At 57.3% G+C, this 16,869-nt stretch overlaps 1 protein-coding gene across 4 annotated transcripts; it reads left to right on the top strand.

Moving 5' to 3' along the window:
- The first annotated feature begins 290 nt into the window (after positions 1-290).
- Positions 291-16,196, top strand: INSYN1 (inhibitory synaptic factor 1). 4 transcript variants are annotated; one of them, XM_057544394.1, is made up of 4 exons: positions 2,396-2,525; positions 7,241-7,365; positions 10,026-10,104; positions 11,987-16,196. In XM_057544394.1, the coding sequence occupies exon 4, from the start codon at positions 12,131-12,133 to the stop codon at positions 12,692-12,694; it is 564 nt and encodes a 187-aa protein (XP_057400377.1). In that variant the 5' UTR covers positions 2,396-2,525; positions 7,241-7,365; positions 10,026-10,104; positions 11,987-12,130; the 3' UTR covers positions 12,695-16,196. The 4 variants fall into 4 exon arrangements, with proteins under 4 accessions (XP_007197809.1, XP_057400377.1, XP_057400375.1 ...); XM_007197747.2 differs by lacking the exons at positions 7,241-7,365; positions 10,026-10,104 and adding an exon at positions 291-1,396 and having other exon boundaries at positions 1,819-2,525; XM_057544392.1 differs by lacking the exon at positions 7,241-7,365 and having other exon boundaries at positions 2,400-2,525.
- Positions 16,197-16,869: the final 673 nt, after the last annotated feature.

The raw sequence follows: 16,869 nt of genomic DNA on the forward strand, positions 1-16,869 counted from the left end.
CTCCGCGCCCCGAGGTCAACAGGAGTGCGCCCGGGTGAGCCCGCCTCCAGCCCCGCAAGCGCTGGACGTTTCCCAGCCCCCGGGGTGGCGAGACCCCCCGGCTCGCGCGGTCGGTGCTCGGCGCTGGGAGGCGTGTGTGTCGCTTTAAAAGCTCCCTCCCGGCGCGCGGGGCCGGCCCCTTCCCTGACAGCACCGAGGCGAGAGGAGCCGAGCAAGCTGGGCGGCCTTTGAGGGAGCTAGCGCCCGCCCGGGCGGCCAGTCCGGCGTGGGGCGGTGGGGCGGGCAGGGGGCGGCCGGGGCGCGGGCGGCGCGGCGCTCGGGAAGCGGGCCCAGGCCCGCGGAGCCCGGAGGGGCAGGGCGGGGCGAGGCGGCCGAGGGAGGCCCAGCCCGACCCGGCGCCCGGTGGCCCCACCGGCACAACCGGGCGCCCGGGGGCTGGCCAGGCTGCTAGCCGAGGGCCAGCGGGCGGGAGGCGGCGGAGCGGAGCGGAGGCTGCGAGCCCCGTGCGCCCCGGCCCGCCGGGCCCGCCGCGCGCTCCCTCCCCTCGTCTCTCCTCGCCTCGCCTCCTCCTCTTGCTCTTCTCGCCTCCTCTCCTCCGCCCGGCGCCGCTCCCGCCCTCGCCCGGCCGCCAGACCCAGCCCGGCCGGGCCCCCTGCCCCGCGCTCCCTCGGCCCGGCCCGGCGGGGACCTGGTCCCCGCGGCCAACACCGCCCCTCCCCCCGGGGCCCGGCGATTCCGGACCTTTCCGACCGTGGACTGAGCCGCGGGAGTGTTGTCGCCCCCGGAGGACCCCGGGGCTAGGCTGAGCAGACCCTCGCGGCCGCTCCGGACGCCGCAGGTGCCGGAGCGCGGTCATTCGGGGTCCGGGCTGAGCGCGCCCCGGGCGCCCACGGGTGCCAGCTCACTCCGGGCAGGGCAGGGCAGACCCCGGCGGAGCCCGGAGCCGGCCGATCTGGACTGGACAGAGCGAATTCAGGACGGTGCCGAGCCCCGGGAATGCCGGGCGTGGGCTGAAGGGATCCCGGCGCCCTCCGATCCCTCAGACTTTGGCTTGCGTGCTGGGACCGGACCGGCGTCGCCTCGGTCGCCCTGTGCCCGGTTCACCTGTGGCCTCAGAGCCCCGGACCCGCCGGACCCTTGCTCATTCCCCACCAGAGCCCGGCGGGGGTTGGGAGAGATTTTTCCTGGCCTCTTCTTTGGAGCGTGGAGGCCCCGCCCCCTCCCACCGTCCAGATGTCTCCAGTGGCGGCTCTGAGGACCTCCTTGAGGCCAAGGGCCGAAGGGTCCAGAGAGAGAAGCCCGCCCTAGGGAGCCTTGGGGGCCCCCCAACCTCGCCTTGGGACTTGGCCCCCGACGCTGCGCGGAAGGAAGGCCGGTGCCCCCACTGCCCTCCTTGGTGAGTCCGGGAGCAGAGCGGGGGTTCTCACAGAAGGCGGGGCAGGGGAAGGGAAGGTCCAGCCGGGAACGAGGGCACCCCGGGGGCACTGGGAGGGAGGATGGATGTCTGGAGAGGCCCTCCAGTGAACCAGCGGGGCCAGGCCTGACTGGGGTGGGGGGGCGTTGGGGAGAGCCAGGGCAGGGTGCCCCATCGCAGGCTGAGGACTTCAGCTTCTAAAGCAGGGGCTTCTGTTTTCCCTTTAGTGGAGGGGCTGTGCTATAGAGCATCTGCCTCCATCATCCCTCCCTACAAAAAAATAAATAAATAAAACCAAATCCCCAGCGAGGAAAGGTTCAGGCTGGGGTGAGGAGGAAGGCAGTAGCATTGCCGGCGGGTGCTGCAACCTGGGAGGGCTGACGCCAGGCTCGCTCTCTCTGCAGGGGGCTGCCCTCCTCCAATCCAGCTCCCTTCCCAGAGCCACCCACATCTGGAGCCCCCTTCACATCTGGAAGACCCCAGCCACCATCCCTCTGCAGGTGTCAGTTGCATCTCGAGACCTCTGCCTTTGCAATTTCCTAGGAGTTGTGAGGGGATTACTGCTGCCTTCCGCCCATCCCAAGGGCATCTCTTACCCTTAGTCCCTGCAGAGTCATCCCCCTGCCTCTGTGTCCAGCTCAGCATACCCACAGGCACTTCAAGTCCTAGAGGCCACTCCTGAGACCCAAGGCCCCTCCCCCTGCTCTCCTGTGTCCTCACCTTGACCCCCTTGGTCAGACTCTGTCTCCCTCTGGGTGTCCCATTCCCCACCCAGAGGTAGAGGAGGCGGGGTGGCAGGGGGCAGGGGCTGGGTGAGGGCCACCCAGGGCCAGGGTGGGCTAGGGGGCCGTTAAGATGTGGAGCTCTGCCCGGCTGAGGGGGGCTCCGTGGAGGCAGACGCAGCGTGTGCCCGGCTGGGGGGAGTATGGGCAGGCCTGCGGCCACGTGGTAAAGGATGAACATTCGGGGCACCCCGGACCTCGGGCAGCCCAGTGACGACCCCAGCAGTGGTGGTGAGCGGGAGCGGATTCGACAGCGCATGAAGATGGTCATTGGGCAGCTGGAGGACATACTGCGGGAGCTCAAGGAGGTGGCCAAGGAGCTAAGGGAGGTAAGTAAGGGGCCAGGCAGCCCCTAGACCGGTTTTCCTGGGCCTGGCCCAGGAAACGTACTCACATGTATGTGTTTAAGTGTGTGTGTGTGTGTGTGTGTGTGTGTGTGTGTGTGTGTGCACGCTCAAAGCTGTGCGCACCTGGGTCACTCTGCTGGGTACTTCCTTCTCCTTGTTCTTCTTTCCCCAAATCTGCTTCGCTGATGATCTCACTGTACCCCAGGGCTGGAGGGGCCTCAGTGATCCTGAGACTGCTTGGGCAGCATGCTGTGGGCCCATGGTTCAGAGCTGCAAGGTGGCCAGTAAGGACTGAATCCCACAACATCCTCTTAGTGGAAGACATTCTTCTGGGACCCAAGCTGACCTTTGACCCCACCATCTGCCTCCCAGACTCTGACTGGCTTATAAGTGGCCCTGGGAGAGTGTGGATGGCTCTACTGAGGCAGTCCCTGCTGCTCAAGGCCCAGCTCAGAGCGTTCCCCAGAGATCACACAGATACTTAGAACCCTTGATCCTGGAAAAATTAAAGCCAGCTATGTCTTCCCTGCCCTGAGGTGGGAATGGGTCTAGGGCGCTGCTAGTGGGTATCAGTACATTGGCAGGGGCAGGAATCTCCTCTGAAGGGATGCATCCCCGTCCCACAGTTCTGAATGTTTTTTGCCAAGGCTGAAAAGTCAGCGAGAGATCCTGGGATATGTGTCCCTCTCTGTCTCTCTAAGCGGAGCCCGGTTTAATTACTGCTTCCCACATCACCAGGGTAATGAGGTACACATGTCCTCAGCCCTGCCCACTGGGCTGTGTTCGAGCCCAAAATGCATGACCAGCGTTCTGAGCCGCTGGCCTAAATTTGCCTGCTGGGTGCCATTATGCCAGCCAGGTGGGCTTTAGCCAAATTTCAACTCCTTGTAACCAGGGTCCCTGCAGAGATGGCAGGAAGAGTGACTGAACTGGAGTTATGGGCTTGAGCTCTCCCCAGCCAGCTGTATGGGGAAGATGGGGGCGCTAGGAAGGCTGGGGAAAGGGGGTGATGGTGGACCAAATCCTGACTGGGAAAGTGGCATTCTAGCCTGGCCTGAGAGCCAAGGAGCAGAGGGTGTTGGAAGGGAGTCATGTTCGGAGTAGAGGGGGTTGTGGAAATGCTGGGACAGAAGCAGGGGTTGGGCAGGGCAGCCCCTCTGCCCAGAGGCAGCCTCATGGAGGAGCGTACTAGGAAGTCCTTTCTCAGGAGGTGGGAATGGCTATTGCTGCAGGTAAAGAGAAGTGTGGTGCTTCTTCCCATGGACTAGGCTGGCCATGGTCTGGACTGAACATCTTTGAGAATACAGTTTGGAGGTCAAAAGGCAGATGCCCCTGAGCAACCCCTCCTCTCCCAACCTCTTTGGTCCAGAGGACTACAGTCCCCTCTTTGACTCTCCCCACCCCCATCTTATTTCAGATGCTCTGTGGTTCTATCAGGACCATGGGAACTGTCCAGAGTCTCAGTCTCGGGCAGGGGCATGGGACCTATGCCCCAGCAAGCCTGCCCAGAAAGAGCCAGGATTGACTCTAAGCCTGGGAGGCAGCTTCAATAAGCTCAGAGCCTACTCCCAACTGAGCATCTTCCAGGCACCTGCCACCCCTCCCCGAATAGCCATCCAGAGCTTGAAGGCATCTCACAGGTCATCCAGACCATCCCTGTTTGTCTGCTGTTGAAGAAAATGAGGCCAGAGAGGAATAGGGACTTGTCCAAGGTCACACAGCCTACCAGTGGCAGAACTAAGCCTAGAACTCAGGTTCCTGCTGCCTACTTTGGGGCTTCAGCAGGTGGGCTAATTGATATCTTTGCATGTTGACAGGGGTCTTCTAGAGGTGATAGCTTATGCTCATGCTGTGATGCTCTGAGGAGCACCCTTTAGGGGTGAGGCAGGGAGCTCAGAAGTGCTCGGATTCATTGGCAGATCTTTTACATGTCCCTTCCCAGCACACACACTCACCTACTCCCATGTCTCGAACAGCAGAGCTTCAGATTCCCAGGATTTGCAGCCTAGAGACCTGAGCTAGGACAGGGAGAGATGAGTCCCCTCCCCCCACACACCCTGTAGGCCATGTGCCTCCACCCAAGACTTTGGCAGGTTGCTACGGCAACCAGAGTCTACCCCGTATGCCACTGCCTGCCCGCTGCCAATGGCACCCAGCTGGGAGGGGGCACCAGGCCTCAGAGCTCCCCCATCCCCCAGGCAGGGTCTGGACATGGGGTGATGGGCAGAGGAAGTGTTGTAGAAGGCAGGTGAGGCTCTGGGAAGCCCAGACAGAAGAATAGATGCCATAACTGACTTCCTGTTGGATGGGATTTGTCAGGAATGCGGTTACTGAGTGGGGGACGCCAAACTCTGGTTTGGAGTAAAGGGTTTCAGTCCCCCTGCTCCCTGGAACCTGCGATCTTGGTCCTCCGCGGGGGCCGTAAAGCTGGATCTGTCAGGCGCTCCTTCTCAGTAGCTTAGTATGGCATTTTCCCTTGGGGGTGTGGATGGGCCCAAGGTCGAGAGGGTGGCAGACACTTTTCCCTCATCACACCCCACTCCCCAGGCAGTACCAGCTCAGGGCTCACCAATGGGGTTCTCATGCCAGGGGGGCAGAGCACTTGGATGTGAAGACAAGATTCACATGCAAGACTGCTGGGGAGCAGCACAGGATGCTTGATGAAGGAGCAAGGCCAGCAGAGAGGAAGGGCTTAGCTGTGTCCCCTTCTGTAATTCTCCTCTCTCTGCTGCTCCCTTCCCCAGCCCCAGACACCACTGATCATGGCAGGCTCTCCTCACCCTCTTGAGCACACAGCCTGAAGTTCGTAGAAAGACAAGGGACACCAGTGCACGCCCTTCCCAGGCCCCTGAGCCTCAGTCTGCTCATCTCTGAGATGGGGATATGATCATTCTCACCTCAGTGTGATCTTAGGGTTTCATCAGGGTTTGGCATGCGGTACGGGGGCCAACACCTACTCACACCCCTAAAGGATTTGGAGTTTCCTGTCCCATACCTCCCCTACCCTTCCAGACCCCTGCTGTATCTCTGCCATTGGCCTCCCAGGCGATGAGGAACAAGTTCTGTCCCATGAATGGGAAAAGTAGTTTAATGGACTAAGCGAGGTGAGGAATGTAAATGCTTTGAAAGCTAAAATTGTGCTGCAGAGGGATATGACGGTCAATCATTAATTAGCCCTCATCTCTCCTAGGTTCCCCAACACCCCAGAATGCCAGGCCAATCCCAGCAGGCTCTCTAAGCTCCTCAGATTTCTGTGGATCTTAATTTGGAGACACAGCACAGCCTACGGGCTAAGAGCATGGGCTCCACAGCCAGATGTCTCTGGTTCAAATCCAAGATCTGCCCCCTACCTAGCTGTGTGAACTTGGGAAAATTTCTTTACCTTTCTGTGCTTCTGTTTTCCCATGTAAATGAGGATAACAAATTTTACACTCCCCACCCCACCCCCCAGCCCCAGGGTTGTTGTGAGAATTAAATGTGATATTAGATATAAAGTACTTAGCACAGTGATGGGCACAAAACTCACTCCATATCTGTTAGATATTATTAATGAAATATTCTAGCACTGGCCAGCTCCTCACTCCATGTATGGCTTTGTTCTTTTGGAGTCACATCAGCTTCTTAGCCATCATCAGGGAGGTCAAAGCCAGGACCCTGACCTCCTGGCTGGCACCATTTAGTACCTCCTGCAGTAGGCAGTCCCATCCTCTTGCAGCAAGGAAAGGGAATAGAGAGTGACAGTGATATGGGGATATGAAGGGGGTTTCCAATAAGATGGCTTCTGAACAGAGAACCAAAGGAAGTGAGGGTGGTATTTAGGGGATGAGCCTTCCTGGCGGTGGAAACAGCCTGTGCAAAGATCCTGGGGAAGAAATGGGCTCCGCGTGTTCAGGATCAGCAAGGAAGCCAGTGCAGCTGAAGTGGAGTGAACTAGGAGGAGAAAAGCAGGAAGTCAAAGAGGGTGCAGGGAATCAGATTACACAGAGCCCTTGCAGGCCACGGTATGGAATTTGGATTTTGTCCTCAGTGAGAATCCCACATGCTCTCCAGGAATCTCCTGGTTGTGTTTCGGGGTGGGAGTCTGCCTCCCCGCTGCTCTCCCTGTTTCCTATCAACTGGGAGCCCCCAAGGCCAGGGATAAGGGGCTTGCCTTTGGCCTCTTGGATGTTGAGCTTACCTTGAGCAGGTTACTTGGCCTCTTCCTCCTTGGTTGCCCCCTCCCCAAGATATCGCTCAGCATGGGGGCTCAAAACTGTCTCTTGTGTTGATCGCCGGTGTCTCTCACATCATCACTGACTCTTGGGTAGGACATAACTTAAGGGCACAGTTGCCCACCTAGGTCCGAACACCTCAGGAGGATGGAGGGGTGGGCACAAACATTTCACAGCCAGGGGTGGTGGTGGAGGATCCCCCCACCCAATTTTCATAGGGAGCAGGCCCGGTGGTGATTGTGCGGTCACCTCAGCAAGGCGCTGCGTATGAGGTGGCAAGGAAAGCCAAGGGCCGTTCAGGCATGAAATAAATGTGGCCCAGCCAGGAAGCAGCTGGAGCAGGAGAGGCTGGGGACCACAGAGCTGTGCCAAAGTGGGTCAGCTCCATCACCCGCAGCTCAGCAAGAATTGTGCAGATTTTTTCCTATTATTTTTTTTTTCTCACCTTCCTTTCCTCCCTTTTCCCTTTGCGTTCTCCTCCTCCAGACAGATTCAAGAAGCTCCCCGGCCAATTATGCCAACTTGCAGAATGAAAATCATGAATCACGGTCAACTCGCTCCCTGCCACCCCTTCCCCAACTCCACAGCCCTCCAGGAAGACAATAAATAACGTAATCAAGAATTAAAAAATAATCAGTGGTCATAAATAATGCAGAATCCCCAGTTATGTAACCAGCTGCCCGGGGAGCTGGGAGGGAGGGAAGGAGGTAGCAGCTTGTCAAGGGAGTTGAAGGGGCCAGAGGTGAAGGGGGAGGAGATAAACACGTTCTGGGGCTCCCTGGGTCCTCAGTCCTGGGGCCTTAGGGAACACAGACGTGCTTTCTTTGGAGAGGGGTTTACCCACGGCTGGAGGGCCAGCTAGGGCGGGCAGTGTTGGGGTGTCCTGGCCTGTGGAACTTTTTCTCAAAAAAGAAGCCCCAAGTGGTTTTATTAAGCCCTCTGTCTCAACTCATCCACTCATTCAAAAGCTATATTTGTAGAGAATGTGCCAATCCCTGTGCCAAACTGGGGATGCAATGGTGGGCAAGACAGATCCAGTCCTGCCCTTCATGGGGCTTCCTGTCTAGTGAGGAGAGAGACATCAACCACCTTATAACATCTGCACACAAAATGGGTAGCAGTGATAACTATTGGAAAATAAGGAGAGGTGCAGGGTACTTTCAGAGCCTTTTACAGGGAACCTGTCCTCAGCTGGGGGTCAGGGAAGACTTCCTTATGGAAGTGAGAGGGAATGAGTGGGAAAGAAAGGAGACATTCCAGGTGAGGCCCAGAGGCACAAGTGAGCTCGGTGGAGTGAATTGGGCAGGTGAGGGGGCAGGCCTGGCAGGGAGGAGGCTGCTTGCTGGAGAGAACAGGACCTGTGACCAGATTTGCTATGGGGCTGTGTTTGGGAGGCTCAGGAGTTTGGGGAGCCGTGAAGTGCTGGAAGCAGAGAGGGGATGTGTTCCTGCTGGCTGATTAGGAAGTTCCCTGGATGCAGCAGGAGCTGGTCAGGAAGCTGCTGTCAGTGGGGAGACTGGATGGGTGCAGTGTTCAGGGGGGACAGCTGAGGCTGTGACCAGGACGGAGGTTGTAGACACCCTTGGGACAGGGCCTGGGGCCCCCAGCAGGTTTTGTCCCAGCCCTTAGCCCTGCCCCTCCTCTCTAGTGTTCACTCTTGCTCCCTGTAGAGCAGGTGATTCCCGTTCTTAACCCCTGACTTGCAGTCTCAGCTCAGCTCCTAGTCCCCGTGAGCAAGCACAAGGAGAAGGGTGGTCTCAGCGGTGTCTCCAGTCCCTCCTGGCTTCAAGGTTCTGTGGTTCTGTGATTTCTGTGGTTCCATTCTCTCTCTCCCCCTCTCTTTCCTCTTGTGTATATAATTATTTCCCTGCACTCCAAGACAATCCCAAATTACATGTAGGCAAAATGATTATTAAATCTCAGAGAGAAATCATAGATTTCAAGACAGCCAAAGCAGGGAGGTAGGTAGCCTGGGGCCTGCCCTATTCCTGCCCTCCTAACTGGCCCCATGAAATGAGGCACCAGGGATGGGCAGCAGGGTCTGTGGACTGACCCAGGCCCTGCATATAATCTGGGTCCCCAGGCCCGGTTGCAGAGCCCAGGTTCTTAAGTGCTTGGCTGTGCAGACTCTGCAGTTTAAAGCACATTCCTATCTATTGAATCCCCAACGTCTGGCGAGTAGAGGTGTGTCCTCCTATTTTACAGGGGAGGAAATGAGACATGGAGAGGGAAATCACCTGCCTCTCAAGCCTCTTAGCCAAGATGGGGCAGACTTGGGACTTGAGCCCAGACCTCCCTCCCTTCCTTCCCTCCACTCTCCCAGGATGGAAACAGAGAGGGGCATTCTAATGGAGAAGGGGAAGGACCTGAACGTGAAGGCCTCCTGAGCAGATGGCCGGCAAGGGCTTCTTGGGCGGGAAGAGTGTCCAGGCCTGAGGCTCTAGGGTTCCTGCTCTGTGGACCCTGCATCTTCCTCACAGGGGATTAGGAGCCCAGCTTCGGGGCCTGGCCTGGCCACAGGCGACGCTGTGAGTTCACAGCTGAGTCATTTAACTCCAGATTCCTACCATCATCCTCCCACCCTCAGACAGCAGCAGACTCTCGGCAGCTTTGCTTGATCAGCGGAGTCTAATTAGCGTGTGTGGCTGTCCCAGGGGCACAGGGCCTCTCCCCAGGGCGGCCATGCCCTGGGGTGCTATTTTTCACCGGCTTAAATCCCCTGTCCCCTAGGCCAGTGGGCCTCAAAGTCTGTTTCTGCACCAACAGCGGCAGCAACAGCATCACCTGGAAGCTTGTTAGACATGCACCTCTTGAGCCCCACTGGGACCTACTGAATCGGAGACTCTGGGGAGTTGATGCGCACCCGGGTTTGAGAGCCCCTACTCTAGGCCAGAGCTCCCTCCAGTTCTCAGGTGGGGCTTGAGTTAAGCAAGGGTTTCAGGGGGATGCGAGCTTCTCTGAAGTGGGGGAGTCATTCTAGGGTGTGGGACTGGGGTGGTCAGACTGGAGGGTAGAGCCCTATCCCCATTGCCTGTCCAAGCCCAGAGATCACGGCAGCACCTCAGCCATGTGCAGTGTTTCAGGGCCGGCGGAGGTGGGAATCTCAGGTCCCCGGTGACTGGTGCCTCTGGCCCATCATCCATAAACTCAGGAGATGATCTCGTGGGTGGAAAGCCTGACACATAGTAGGTGCTCAGAGATGGGAGATGATGTCACTTTTATCACCAGTGCCCCCACGAAGCCCTTTTACTGCCTTCTCATTGTTCCTCAGGAAGCTCTGGTGAGGTTGGCAGGCCTGAGATTATCATACCCACTTGGTGGTGAGTGAAGTTGAAGTCCAGAGAGATTATGTGAGTTACTCAAAGACACACAGAACATTTTTTTTTTAATAGTTTTTAATACTTTATTTATTTATTTATTTATGACTGTGTTGGGTCTCTTAGTTTTCGTGTGAGGGCTTTCTCTAGTTGCGGCAAGTGGGGGCCACTCTTCATCGCGGTGCGCGGGCCTTTCACTATCGCGGCCCCTCCCGTTGCGGGGCACAGGCTCCAGACGCGCAGGCTCAGTAGTTGTGGCTCACGGGCCCAGTTGCTCCACGGCATGTGGGATCTTCCCAGACCGGGGCTCGAACCCGTGTCCCCTGCATTGGCAGGCAGACTCTCAGCCACTGCGCCACCAGGGAAGCCCCCACACAGAACATTTGACGTCTAAGCCGAATCAGGAACCCGGGTGTCTTGACTCCCCCAGCTCTTCCATAGGCCTCAGCCGAGTGTTCCTTCCATCCCTGGTCTGGGGCTGGGGGAAGTGGGCATCCCTAGGCATTGACACCCCAAAACAGCTTCTCAAGTCACTCCTCTAAATACAGAGTCCTAGAATCTCAGAGATGGAAGGAAGCTTGGAGATAAACTAGTCACCCAACTCCCCATTTACAGATTGAGAAACTGAGACCTAGAGAGGGAAAACGACTGACCAGGTTGCCAGCGTCAGAGCTCCTGACTCCTGACGCAGTAGACGTCTCACTGAGCCAGACTCCTCCTGACCCATCATCTTTGCCCTTGCTTTCCACTTGCACTTTGAGGCACTCGCCACCCCCACTCCTTGCTGAACACCTAGCACATCCCTGGACAGCAGTCATCTTCAGTAAATGTTTGTTGAATTAAGGACTTCATTAGTTAATGAATTAACTGACCTCTCTGACCCCAGGAAAAGAGCACTGGAGAGGGCTGGGACCTAGCTCCTGGGCCTGATGACTCACTGCCTATGTCTTTGTCTCTGGGTCTCTTGGTCCCTCCGCTTTGCTTTTGTTGTTGTTGTTCTACTGGTTTGGATTTTGGCCTGAATCTCCTCTCCTCCCCTTGCTCTGTCCTCTCCCTATGTCTGACTGGGTCTCGCTTTCTCCCTCACCGTCTTCATTGCCGATGTCTGTGCTGACAGTGGCCTAGGCAAGGGTTGTCCTGAGGCAGGGCCTCCTGCATGAAACAGGGCTTCACCTCATGCGGGGCAGGTGGGTGCAGTGACCTCTGTAGCCCCTGAGGGCACTTAACCAGCAGTTCTGGGCCCAGGATGGATGGTTTTCTTATTGCTTACCAAATAATGCTTGCTTTATCCCTTCCCCATCAAACCAGGATCGATCTTCACTCATCAAGAGGCAGGGAAGGGGAGGAAGGAAGAGGCTGCAGGGCTATGTAGGGGTGGGGTAGTGGAGACCCATGGGGGGCACTTGCTGACCCACTGCAGGAGCTGGTCCAGGATGCTTCAGAAAGCCTGGGCAGGGTCTTCTTTGCAGTTGCCATGTATCATTTCCTCTCCAAGGGTGGGTGGGCTGCTCATCCTACCACTGAGTGGCCTTGCTGGAGTCTCTCAGCCCTTTTTAAATGGCCCCCTGTCAACCAAAGGAAGATCAAGCTCTGAGCACCAGGGCTGCCCCCCAGAACAGCAGCTGGCTTTGGGGCAGAGGGGCGTGTGAATGGATGGGGTGCAGGGCTGGAAGGCATCCCCCTTCCCCCAAAGGCACTGAGGAGTGGAACCAGGGGAAGGGCCGGAACCAGCTCTGTCCACCCTGGTCCGGTTTGGGCCCTCAACAGGGCAAACAAACCTGTGACCTCAAGTCCAGTCGTGTCCTGTAGGGTCATCAGCCGGGGGGGTGTAGTAGGGTGGGATGGGGCACACTCACACCTAGGTGAAGCTGGCCGCTGCCTGGGCCCTCTCACTCCTCTCCCCTTCCCCGGCCAGGTGGTGAGCCAGATCGATAAGCTAACCTCGGACTTCGACTTCGAACTGGAGCCAGATGACTGGACCACAGCCACCGTGAGCAGCACCTCCAGCAGCGACAAGGCGGGCGTGGGCGGCCCCTTTGACCTGGGCCACCTGGACTTTATGACAGCTGACATCCTCTCGGATAGCTGGGAGTTCTGCTCCTTCCTGGACGTCTCCACCCCCTCAGACTCCGTGGACGGCCCCGAGTCGACCCGGCCGGGGGCTGGCCCTGACTACCGGCTCATGAATGGCGGCATGCCCATCCCCAACGGGCCCCGGGTGGAGACCCCGGACTCCTCCAGCGAGGAGGCCTTCAGCGCTGGCCCTGTGAAGGGCCAGCTGCCCCAGCGGACCCCGGGCACGCGGGAGAGGGTGCGGTTCAGCGACAAAGTGCTCTACCATGCTCTGTGCTGTGACGACGAGGAGGGGGACGGCGAGGAGGAGGTGGGCCTCTCCCCGGAGCCTCCCCACACAGAGGCCCACGCGGGCCCCCTCAAGCCCTCCCCGGCTCCCTACAAGCCGAGGCGCTCTCCACTGACTGGCCGCCGCTCAGGCCCCACCTTGGCCCCCGAGCAGACCCGAAGGGTCACAAGAAACAGCAGCACCCAAACGGTGTCAGACAAGAGCACTCAGACGGTGCTGCCCTACATGGCCACCAGACAGAAAGCCAAGGGGAAAAACTAGGGGCCGGGGAGGGAGCTGGGGGGCGGTGGGCACATAGAGCTATAAATATATATATATATTTAAACAAACACAGTCATAATAAAATTTTAAAATGCTAAGGATCCGGCCCCACAGGCCCCAAAGCTTTCACAGAGCTCATCGTAGACACAGAGATGCCTACTCACGTCTTAGGTCTCAGGAAGTGTGGCCAGAGCTACCCTCCCTTCCTTCTCATGGCAGGGCTCCTGAAGAGGGTGTCCAAAAGTGTGTAGGTGAGGCGGGGGAGGTCTTACCTGGGACTCCTCTTGCAGACCCCAGAGCACGGTGGTGGAGTCTGGCTGCCGGCCTGGGCCTTGTCCTGGAGGGGATTCATGAGTAGGAGGCAGGCAGGCAGGTGAGTAGGAGCAGTGTCCAAACCCAGGGCTAACGGTTGGTGTAATTTGGAGGAGACTGCAGGACCGAGGGCCTGGGGGTAGCATCACTCCAGCTGGGCCCAGGATCACTCACATCCCCGTGCCTTTTACTCTGAGGCTGACTTTTGCCTCTGCTTCCCAAAGGCAAACTTACCTGGATATATACAGTCCCACCCTCCTCCCATCTCAGGGTTGCCCAGCACATAGAGAAGGAACAAGCTCTTCCCAGGCGCGGGCCTCCATGCTGGGAAGCTGGGCTTCCACAGACCCTGGAGGGCCAGGCTGGACTGGGCCGAGATCTGTTTGGAGAGCCTAGACCACTCCTGATCCTTTCAGCTCCCATGCTCAGCCTTGACCTCTAGGGATCAAAGACTCAGGGCAGAATCTCAGTCAGCCCCTGCTTAGCCCTGAGCAGACCTGAGGTCCACATGAGAAAGCAGGCAGCCACCGCCGTGGGGCTGTGAACCAGAGCCGTAGACAGGCTCCCGGCCCCCTTCACCAGGCAGGCAGCCCTGGAGAGGAGTCCAGTGGCCCTACTCTGTCCCTGCCTCTCCACACTGGGACCCTGAGCCCAGCTTAGCAGGTCTTGAATGACACCAACAGAGACAAGATGGGAGCCTAGAGGTAACAACAGGGCTTCATCCGGGCCGTGGCCGACACAGGGACAGCATCTGAGTATTCTTGGGATAATAACCACAGTCATTGCTCACATTTATTGAGCAGGTCCCTATGCGACTACTATGCCGAGGTCGTTTTACAGCATTATCTCATTTAATCTTCACGATAACCCAACAAGATAGGAACTATCACTATCCCCATTTTTCACGAGAAGACTGAGGTTCAGAGAGGTTAGGTAACTGGTCCAAAGTCACAGAGCCTGTGCCACTCTGCCCACCATGAGCATGTGGTTTCCAGGTTATACCTGGCTCTTCTATCTAGCAGCAGTGTGACCCTGAGCAAATCCATTTGCCTCTCTGAGCCTATCTACCTCATCTATAAAATAGGTCTGATAGTCTTCGCCTACCTCATTGGGGGCTATGGGGCTTTGACAAAATGCGGAATGTGAAAGCAGTTGGTAAGCACCAAGGCACTGGACATGCATTGTGGTCAGTGCAACCCAACCCAGATTCCAGTGTTTTCCAGGTGGGGAGTCCTGAATGGAGTGGGCAAAGAAGCCACTCCCATCGAATGGGAGCTGTCCCTGGGTCACTGCTTCACTTTGTCCCCCACAGCAGCTTGAGTTCCGGAGATCGCGGCAGCTCGCTTCACTGCGCCTCGCTCAGATCAGGGAGGTAAGGACGCCACTCCTTGGGGACCCCCCTGCTGCACATGGGGGCCCAGGAGGGCCTGACCGGCAACATGGCAGCACCTACTGCCCCTGCCTGAGGGGCCAGAGGAGGCGCTGTTCAGTCGCAGCAGTGCAGGAGCTAGAGATTGTGCAGGCCAGTCGAGCAGATGCTGGGGATGTTATCAGGATGAGATGGGCCAGGCCTAGGGCGCATGCTTTGCAGTGTTGGAATCTCCCCTCAGCCTAGGGGTTAAAGTCAAAGCCCTAAAGATGTGAGCCAAGGTGCAGCCTCCAGGGTGGAAATCCAGGGGTGTGGTGGACCGTGGCTAGCTCTCTCCAGCCCAGGCTTGAGAGCCAGGGGTCTGAGCTCCTTTATCAGCCCCAGGAAGTTCTCAGGCAGTTGGGGCTGATCAATGATGGGACCCTGGCTCACAGGATGAATGCCAGGGGCCCAGGGCCAGCTGGGTTCTGCCCTATCTGACAGTGAGGAGGGAGCAATCCAGGGCAGCCCCACCCCACCCCAGACATGGGCACACCTAGCTCTGAAGGAAGACATCCAGTTCTACCTCCAACCCTTGATTTTCTTTTCCAATGGCAAGATTGGTTTCAGCCTTACAGTTTTTCATCTTTACAACAGGGAAAAGAAACCTACAGAATAGTATCCATTTCACCAAGGAAGAAACAGACCCAGGGCCAGGGATCTCTGACAGAGCCCTGGGTAAGGCATTGTCCTTTCCTGGTAGCCCCCTCTCCACCCCCCACTCTGGCTCTCTGTGATTGCATGTGGTCGTGGCTAACATCCATCAGTTAGCCAGACCTGTTCCCTGGTCCACCACCTGACTACTTGCCCCAAATAGGGCAGAGGTGTGAGGGCGTCCTGGAAGAGGGGAAAGTGGGTATTTGTTCTGGAAGGCCCCCCAAATTACTGGTCTTCCTTCATAATTATGCCACATCCAGTCCAGGCCTCGCTGAAAGTGGAGTGTGACCCCCGTGGCTTTCTTATGACTTGAAATGCAGAACGTGGCCACCTAGGGAAAGAACTAGGACAGTCAGCGTTGTTGAGCCACTGAACCTGCTGCTTCTGAGTAGTGAGCTTCCCGTTCTTGAGCAGACGCTGCCATCCCTGAGGCCTTCCCCTCGATCTTCCTGCTTCTCCGGGCACAGACCCTCCCTGCTCTTCCCCACCTCCGCGCCTTTGCTGGTTTCTGGGTTTCCTTACCCAGAATGTCCCATCAGATCTCCCTGTTTCCAAGAGGTCTTATTTCACTGACCACCTCCTGTGCGCTCGGGCTTGTGCTGGCCGGTGCTGTGGAGGAGACAGAGGGAGGTAAGCACTTGTGACACAAGAGTGAGACAAGAGTCGTAGTTACAGCTCACGTTCATCGAGCACATGCTATGCACTGGGTGTTGCTCTAAACATGTGCCTCATCTCATTTATTCCTCACAGCAAATATGAGATAAGCACTTTTATTTATGCCTGTTTTCCAGATGAGGCAACTGAGGCTCTGAGAAGTTAAATAATTTGCCTAAGGGCACAGGATGGGTTATGGCACTGGGATTCAACCTCGAAGTCAATGACTCAGCACTCGAACATCTGCTGCAGTCAAAATCCGTGGTGGAGTCAGTGCTCTGGTCTCTGGGGGTGAGGGAGGGGCCTGGTGCTCTAAGAGCCAGGTGGGCCTGGGGCTGTTAGGAGCAGGAAACCTGTGAATGCCATTCAGTCTTTGGAGAGCTTGGCTACTGTTAACCTGAATGTCACAGCCCTTGACACAGAGCCTGGAACCAAACGGATTATGAGTTCAATAAATGTTTGTTGAATGAATGAATGAGCCCCATTTGCAGAGGGGATCCATTGTGCATTCATTCAATCAGCTTTTATTGCAGACTTCCTACATACCAGATCTCATGTTGCTTGTGCACACACATACACACAACGCTCTGTGAGGGTCTGGTCTGGTGTGGCTGGGGGTTGGGCAAAGTCAAAACGGAAGGGTGTGGGGTTTCAGTGCTGAGAGGCCCACAGGCGTTGGGTCCAGCCTGTGATCCCTGAGAAAGGAACCTGAAGCTTGAGGCAGGAGACCAGCTTAGTGAGGAGACAGCTCTGGGACATGTCCTTGTGGGGGCAGGGGTCCTCAGCCTGATGCCACTTTAATGCGGCGGGCACATTGCAGTGCCCCAATGTCTGAGAATAAGACACTGTCTCTATTTTACAGGCAAGGGACAGAGGATCTAGTCTACAGAAGTAGTCTGACGAAACCAAGGGGCAGAAAGAGGGGCAAACTATTCAGAGGCCCCAGCACCATCCCCCGCCCTTAGAGACAAAGCGAGGCTCTGTCAAGAGAAGGAAAAAAGGGCAGGGAGGAAGCTGGGAATTCAAGGCAGGCCCAGCCTTCCACCTCTGCCCCTCCTGAGTTCCCTTTCTCTGTCCCAACCCCTCCCTCCCCCCACCTACCTCCCATCCTCCAGCTGCGGCTTGTGTAAGAAACCTGACATTT

The sequence above is a fragment of the Balaenoptera acutorostrata genome, chromosome 3 (assembly GCF_949987535.1).
Source record: "Balaenoptera acutorostrata chromosome 3, mBalAcu1.1, whole genome shotgun sequence".
Classification (NCBI taxonomy): domain Eukaryota; kingdom Metazoa; phylum Chordata; class Mammalia; order Artiodactyla; family Balaenopteridae; genus Balaenoptera; species Balaenoptera acutorostrata.